The following is a 7,993-nucleotide window of genomic DNA, read 5'->3' as shown; positions in this document are numbered from 1 at the left end:
TCACATCCATACATGATTATTGGAAAAATCAGCTTTGAATAGATGGATCTTCGTTGGGAAAGTAATGTCTCTGCTTTTTAATATGCTGTCTAGGTTGGTCATAACTTTTCTTCCAAGGAGCAAGCATCTTTTAATTTCATGGCTGCTCTCACCATCTGCAGTGATTTTGGAGCCCACCAAAATAAAGTCTGTCACTGTTTCCACTGTTTCCCCATCTATTTGCCGTGAAGTGATGGGACCAGATGCCATGATCTTAGTTTTCTGAATGTTGAGTTTTAAGCCAACTTTTTCACTGTGGAGGTTAGGACCTGACCTGCAATCCCCTCTCACTCCACAAACTCTTCCTGGATCATCTCATTTCTTCTCCAAGGATTTCCATTGCCACTTGTGCCCTAATGACTCCCTCTTGGTTCAGCTGACCCACTTGTCAGCTCACCCAGTTCTGTGCCAGATAATGCCTGTAGGCATCCTGACTTGTGGTTGGCAATGAGGAAACCAATCTTCATGTAAAGCAGGATGGCTGAGCATCACAACCACAACTCTTATCCCACAATGCCTTTACTTGGTGATACTTTCTCTAATCCCAGCTCAAAGCACCGTGGCGGAAAACCTCAGAAGTGCTGCTTCTTTTTCCCACCTGCTCAGACGTGGATAATATTCTTCCCAGTTGGAGCAGAAATTTCCCTCCCTCCCCACATCCCATTGCTGCTGCTGTTGCTGCTGCTAAGTCACTTCAGTCATGTCCGACTCTGTGTGACCCCATAGATGGCAGCCCACCAGGCTCCCCCGTCCCTGGGATTCTCCAGGCAAGAACACTGGAGTGGGTTGCCATTTCCTTCTCCAAAGCATGAAAGTGAAAAGTCAAAGTGAAGTTGCTCAGTCGTGTCCGACTCCTAGTGACCCCATGGACTGCAGCCTACCAGGCTCCTCCATCCATGGGATTTTCCAGGCAAGAGTACTGGAGTGGGGTGCCATTGCCTTCTCCACTATCACCCAGCAATACCTTAAATTCACCTAGAGTAGGGCCTCAGAAAGACGAAGGAATTCCCTTTCCTTGTTGCCTAAGGTCTAATTTCTAAGACCACAGTTCCTATCCCCTCCTCCAAGGGATCTTCCCAACCCAGGGATCAAATCTGCATCTCTTATGTCTCCTGCATTGGCAGACGGGTTCTCTATCATTAGTACCACCTGGGAAGCCCAATACAGACATAAAATAGAACAAATAAAGAGCTTAGAACAGGGCCTGATGCCTAGTCAATAAATAGTAGCTATTGTCATCATCATTGTTATTATTACTTGTACAGACATAGAGATTGAAATCTCTATGTGGGGAGGGACCGTGCCTGCCTATTTGTCTACTGAGTTCCAAGCTCCTAGCCCAGTACCAGGCACAGTGTCCTTTAGTCAACAATAAATATTCAGAAGCAATGAACCAGGGTCCTCCAGACTCTTACACCTCTCAGGTCAGGAAAGGGGCTGCAAGAATTGAATGAAAGAGCAGCCTGAGTACCCACTTTCTCTCTCCAGCCAGAAGATGTACCAAGTAAAGTGGTTAAGAGTCTGTCCCACAACAGGCTGGAGTACCAGGTCCCTTTGGGGTGTTGCCATGTCCTTGAGCCCAGGCTACGTGTTTCCAGGAGTACAGTTCTCACAAAGCTAGCCCTTGTGTTTGCCCTGCATCCCTGGGAGGCACAGAGAAAACAATGAAACCATCATCACCAACTTCCATTCCTAGTCTGTGTGTGGACAGGGAGGGCTGGGGAGAGGCTGTGTTTGATTTGGCTGGGGAACATCATTTTTCTTTACTGAAGAAATGCATGCCAGAGGGGCTAAAAGTAGAAGGTAGTTCTCACCCAAGAGAGCTGTATTCTCCAGAGGCCAGGCTCACAGTAATATAAAGAAGCTGTATCTTCTATCTGCACATCACCCACTCCTGCTTTAAGATTCAGTTCAAACATCTCCTTCTCCGTGAAGCCCTTCCCACCTTCCCCTTGGCTCCTAGTGTGCCTTGGGCCTGCTGTCTCCATCTGAGCATGCTCAGTGGATGCCTTCCTGGAACTGCCTCACCCACCAGGGCAAGGACTGTGTCTTATTTGCTTTTGCAACTCTGTCTTAGCAGAGTAGAGTGCTGCTGCATTCTGAACCCAGGAATGGCAGAAAGAAATCTTTTGAAGGGCATTAAACCCCCTGTTGTTCCAGAGTGTGAAGAAGAGAAGGCTGGGGTTATGTGTGGGTCCTCGTAAGAGGGAAGTTCTCTGAAAACTTCCCTGAACTTCTCTGGGAACTTCTCTGAAAGCTAGTGCTGTGCTCCCTAAGGTAGGGCAGTCAGGGCTACAGGCCACTGCACTATCAGCCTCAGGAATGTGACTCCCTTTACTGCTGAAACGACCTCCCTCCCTGGTATAATGACCAGAACTCTCCCTATTCCAAGCCAGGGGTTCTCAAAGTGTGGTCCCTGGACCAGCAGTATCAGCATCACGTGTTCTCTACCTCAGTTGTGCTGATCAGAGACTCTGGAAGGTAGGCCAAGCCATCTGTGTTTTAACCAGCCCTCCACGTGATTCTAACTCAGGCTTGAGTTTGAAAAGCCTTAAGTATACAGAAACACATGTGAAAAAAGACCCTAGAAACACAAGCCAGACTGACTTCAAATTAAGATTAAACAAGAACCCAAGCCAATGCCCTTTGCTATGAAGTGCCCAGGATCACTGAAACACCCTACTATTATCCATGAAACTATTCAACAGGCAATTAAATGAACTCAGCACATTTATTTCAAATGTGCAAAATGAATGTTCATATCCTAGGAGTAACACCAGATGTTTTGCCTCTTTTTTTCCTAATTGATTTTCCAGCCTACAGCAATTCATCTATATATTTTCCAGTTGGATCTAATGCAGCAAGAAGAGTGTGTTCCGGCAGCATTATTAAATGCCATGCATTTAAAAACAAGCATAACCCAGGCTGCCATGCGTCATCTGGGTGGCTGTCTTCCTAAAATTAAAAAAAAAAAAAAAAAAAACAGACAGCAATAGGTACCAGGCAGATTAGAGCAGGCAGGAAACCCAGAAAAGGCCCTTTCAAAAGGTCTCCAGGCTCTTGGCCAGTTGCAAAGCTGAATCCTGGGCGCTGAGCCCAAGCTTGAGCTCTTCTCCAGAGTCGGGCACTCCCTGGTACCAAAGGATCTGCAAGCTGTAAAACTTGCAAGTCAACATTTTGTTTTTCAGTGGAAATTTCTGTCTTGAAAATGAAGAAGACAAAGATGGCTGAGGGATGGAGGTGTGTGGGGTCAGGACCTGGGGAAAGGATGAGGTTGCGGATCCTTCCCTCAGCTTAAGTGGACCCTCTCCTTGCTCTGTTGCCTCCAGCAGCCCAGACAATTATCCTCTGTTAACCAATGAGCCTGGCTGTGCAGGAGGCCCTGTTATTGATGTGTTTTGTTTGTTTTTAAGTGGGTGAAAAGTCACCAGTAACCAGGCTTGCCTTACTCAGCAAAAGCTCTTGGGAGTCTGGGGAAAGACTGGGAGACAGAAGCCTCAAGTTTTAAAGCAAAGGGCTTTAAAAGGGGCCTTTCTCTGCTCTGCCTGGGGGGAAGGGAGGCAGAGGGATGGGATGAGTGGCAGGCAACTAAGGCCTAGAAACCCATAAAGTGTTGATTCCAAAAACAAAAACCACATGTCTTAGGTAGTAGGGGGAGGTTGGCAGTACCTGCTACCTTTCCTACAAGCTGCTGAGGCTGGCAGTTTTGAGCCATCATACCTGTAGAGGGATTTTGATGTGGTCTCTGAAGGTTAATCTGCCTGTCTGGTTCTGAGACCCACTGCAGCAGGCTGAGTGTCTGAAATTAGAACTCATCATATTTCCACCTCAGAACCTGGCTGCTCCAACTTTAAATAGCAGCCACTCAAGACCACCAGTGTTCTGTTGGTAAGGCGGCTACTCTTGGTACTTAGAACAAAGCATTCTGGGTTCCATACAGACACGCAAATGAAAGTTCCACAGCAGAAGGACTGGCTTCTGATTTGGGCTCTCCCCTACTTCTACCCAGTTCAGGTCAGAGATAACATCCTACAATCTCAGGGGGGCATTTTGTAACCCCTGAAGATCTGAAGGGAACCCAGGAATCAGTCTTTGAGACAGTGATTAACAAAAACAAACCAAAAAAAAGGTATTTAAAAAGTTATTTGAATGCACAAATGACAACTTTTCGAGTTTCAAAGAGTAGGATACACAGGCTCCATAATAGACTTAGACACAAGTGTATAAGCCATTCAGACAGTTCACATTAGGTCAAAGGTTGTGGCACTGGGAGCCTGGGTAACCTCTGGCCCTGGGGCAGGAGCAACCTGGTCATCCATGGCCACCCAACCCCCTCACATCCTCAAAGAGATTTCATCCCCATTTCCTACAAACACTTGGAAGGAAATAGAGTTAGTGGGGCCTCACCTAGCAGAGTTCTCCCCTTGCCCTCAAATTCACAAGATTTTTACACATCATTAAACCACAGGAGCCATTTTATAAATGTCATCATCATAGTCTTTTAATATTTTACATAAAAAACTGTATACACAGCTTATAGAACTTTTATGTAAACATCATAAGCTCACCACTGTCATTTGTCAGTTTATTTAAAAAATAAAAAAAACAAGACAATTTAGTAGAAGTACCACCGGATGGGGAAGGGAGGGGGAGAAGAGACACAAGGGGGAGGTTTATTCTCTGTACAGAGATGCAGAGAAAATTTCACACAGCTTTAGAGACTGCCTTGAGGGAAAAAAAAAAAACAACAACAAAAGGTTTTAGATAGGCCCTAATACTGGTTACTGCCCTTTATCAAAAGAGTGCGCATACGTGCACAAATAAAATCGCAAAATAGAACAGTGTTGCCACTTTTTTCAAAAGAAAAAAATTAGTGGTTTCTTTTTCTTCTCCTTGTTTTTTAAAAGTCATCATCATTTTTTAAAAAAAACATCAGAAGTAGATGAGGTTACAGCGTACAAGTGTGGTCAGAATGCTACCGTCTTATGCAAATGACAAGTGCATTAAATGTCAAACAATGAAACAATTGTGCAAAGAATTCGTTCCAAAAAGAAGAAAAAAAACAAGTTTTAGCCTTTAAATAAATCAAATAACATCAGTTTCTTGGACTGAACAATTTTCACTTGCAGGACAGGCACAAAGTTCGCTTATGGCAAAAACAACCTGCAGCACACTTCACCCCTCTTTCTCAATGGCCAGTGAGGGGTTCGCCGTGGCGGGGCGGGGGCTGGCTGGCAGGAGACAGGAGTCTGGAAGCTGTGTCCTCTCAGGCCCCTAGTCAGCTGCAAATGTCTTCCCCAGGGGTAGGAAACATGGCCAAGTCTTGTTCTTGCTGGGTTGACGCCTCACTCTGACCCGGCTGGAGCTGTTCTAGCGCCCTGTCACTCCACCCACCACCACCATTAAATAACACCATCCTACCTCCGAAAATAAAATTATATCTATATTTATATAACACCCCATCCTCCCCAGCCCTCCCCTCCCGAAGGTCCCGAGGTCTATGTTACAGACAGGGGATAGCAGGCGCTCACTGGTTACAGACGCACATCCGATGGGGCGCGGCCGCACCCCGGCGCCAAGCTCATGTCCGGGGAGCAGGGGCTGGCGTGGGGTGAAAACTCGGCAGCGGGGAGTCGAACATACACACAGCCACACACCCTGAAGAGGCTTGGCTCTTCAGAAAATGGTGTTCAGGGGACCCTTGGCACTCAGCGGGGTGGCCAAGCCTGTGCCACACAGGTGGACGCACAGACACTTGGAAAGGGGGCGCCGGGTGCCTACCACGCGGCCGATTCTTGGGCGCCAAAGCCCGAGTCTCCAGGCCACGGCTGCCGGGGCTGAAAGCAGACGCCAGGCAGTCCGGTGGGGGTCCTTGGGGGGGCAAGGGTCTCCCCGTCTCAGGGCTCGTGGGGGACGGGCCCGGGATGGGGAGCCGCAGTGGCAGGGGCAGGCGGGTCGGGCGCGGCCCTCATAGCACCTTGCAGCAGTTGATGCAGCCGTTCTGGGAGCCGTAGCGCTTCTGCAGCGCGGCGCGCGTGGCCGTCTCGAAGACCTCTCGGACGCCCTCCTTGGTCTTGGCCGAGCACTCGAGGTAGTCGTAGGCTTGGATGCGCACGGCCATAGCGCGGCCGTCATCCGTGCGCACCGGTTCCTGCTTCATACGGGCCAGCTCTGTGCGGACGTGCTCATCGCTGCGCAGGTCTTTCTTGTTGGCCACAAGGATGATGGGCACGTTGGGGCAGAAGTGCTTCACCTCGGGCACCCACTTCTCGGGGATGTTCTCCAGCGAATCCGGGCTGTCCACCGAAAAGCACATGAGGATCACGTCGGTGTCCGGGTAGGAGAGCGGCCGCAGGCGGTCGTAGTCCTCCTGGCCCGCCGTGTCCCACAGCGCCAGCTCCACCTGCTTGCCGTCCACCTCGATGTCGGCCACATAGTTCTCGAAGACGGTGGGCACGTACACCTCGGGGAACTCGTCCTTACTGAACACGATCAGCAGGCACGTCTTGCCGCACGCGCCGTCGCCCACCACCACCAGCTTCTTGCGGATGGCCGCCATGAGCGGGCCGGGCCCGGGCAGCAGGAGGGGCCCCGCGAACGCCTCGCTGCCGTCCCGCTCGCCGCTCACTGCTCACCTCGGGCTGAGCGCTGGGGACAAGGGTCGCTAGCTGCACCCAGGTCCCGGGATGGCGCGCGTTCTCTCGTTGTGCTCGGGCTGCCGCGGCGGGGGCGGTGGGGGACTCGGGGGCATAGGGCGCACGGTGCGTCTCCGCGCTGCTCCCGAGCGGCGGCCGCTCTCCTCGCCCCGGGTCCCGGGTCGGCGCCTTTGTGAGCAAAAGGTGGCCAGAGCAAGCGGACGCGGCCTAGCTCCCTTCTGGGTCTTCCTAGGCCTAGGCGAAGACACAAGAGAGAACACGAACTCAGCCCGACTGCGGCGGCAGATACAGGCTGCGGCCCTAGCGCCCGCTATTTAAAGAGTTCGGCGACTTTCTTAATATAGCCGTCCAATGGGAAGCAAGCCGACTGAGCTCATCGCTGCGGAGCTTGGCTCTGATTGGCCGTTCGCTGCAGCCCACGGGCGGGGCCGGGCGGGCTTGATTGACTGCCCTGGCCGCGGGGCTGGGAGAGGCGGCGACTGGGGAGTCTGCGGCCGCGGCGGGAGCTGTGGGTCTCTAGCTGCGTCAAGGTTCGCTCTTTCGCCGCAGTTTGTGCGCGCGGGACTGAAGGGCTGGAGCCGGCTGCCCGGAGCAGCCCGCGGGGCCTGGGCAAGCGGTTCCGAGACAGGAGGCACTTTGTGGGCGCGTGGATGACTCTCTCCCACTCCTATTGCCCTGCTTGCTTCGCAAACTCCCAGCGGGTGGTCGGACCTGTGGGGTAGGGAGCGACTCCTTTAACGTGGTTTTGTTTTTAAATACACATACACGCAGACACACACGCACACAGGCTTATTTCCAAGCAAGGTTGTGGTTTGTTGGTTTTTTTTTTTTCTTTTAGAAGCAGCCCCTCCCCTTGTCCAGCCTGCCACCCCCATCCTTCCACGAGGGTTCTCTCCCTGGGCCGTGTTTGGATCTGCTACAGGGTGCCTCGTGGGTGGGCCTGGTTCCGGTTTCCGGCTTTAACAAGCTTGTCACTTTACCCCTTTCTCGGGCACCCAGCCTAGGTCTCCAGGTGAAGGTTCAGGGAAAGAGGGTCAGTGAAAAAGGAAGATCGAGGCTAATGCAGAACTTCAGGTACACTCAGGAAGTAACCAGACAGAAAAGGGCAGCCTCAGTCCTGGTTTGCAGGATTAATTTGGATCCTGGTTTATCTGAAGTAAGTAGTGCAATAAAAACCAACCACCCCACACCCCATTAGGCAAGAAGAGGCTGAAGTCCGGATGGGTGGGCGGAGAAACTTGCAGGCTAGAACAGGACAAATTAGTGTGTGTTTGAGGGTGGGGAGTGTGCTAGAACCC

General features: G+C 51.1%; 1 protein-coding gene across 1 annotated transcript; it reads right to left on the bottom strand.

Moving 5' to 3' along the window:
* Positions 1-4,610: 4,610 nt before the first annotated feature.
* Positions 4,611-6,995, bottom strand: RHOB (ras homolog family member B). Its single transcript, XM_005895656.3, has one exon. It carries the CDS (start codon positions 6,596-6,598, stop codon positions 6,008-6,010), a length of 591 nt encoding a protein of 196 aa, XP_005895718.1. The 5' UTR covers positions 6,599-6,995; the 3' UTR covers positions 4,611-6,007.
* Positions 6,996-7,993: the final 998 nt, after the last annotated feature.

The sequence above is a fragment of the Bos mutus genome, chromosome 11, assembly GCF_027580195.1.
Source record: "Bos mutus isolate GX-2022 chromosome 11, NWIPB_WYAK_1.1, whole genome shotgun sequence".
Classification (NCBI taxonomy): domain Eukaryota; kingdom Metazoa; phylum Chordata; class Mammalia; order Artiodactyla; family Bovidae; genus Bos; species Bos mutus.
The sequence above is the reverse complement of the archived record's forward strand: the minus strand, read 5'-3'. Positions and strand labels throughout refer to the sequence as shown.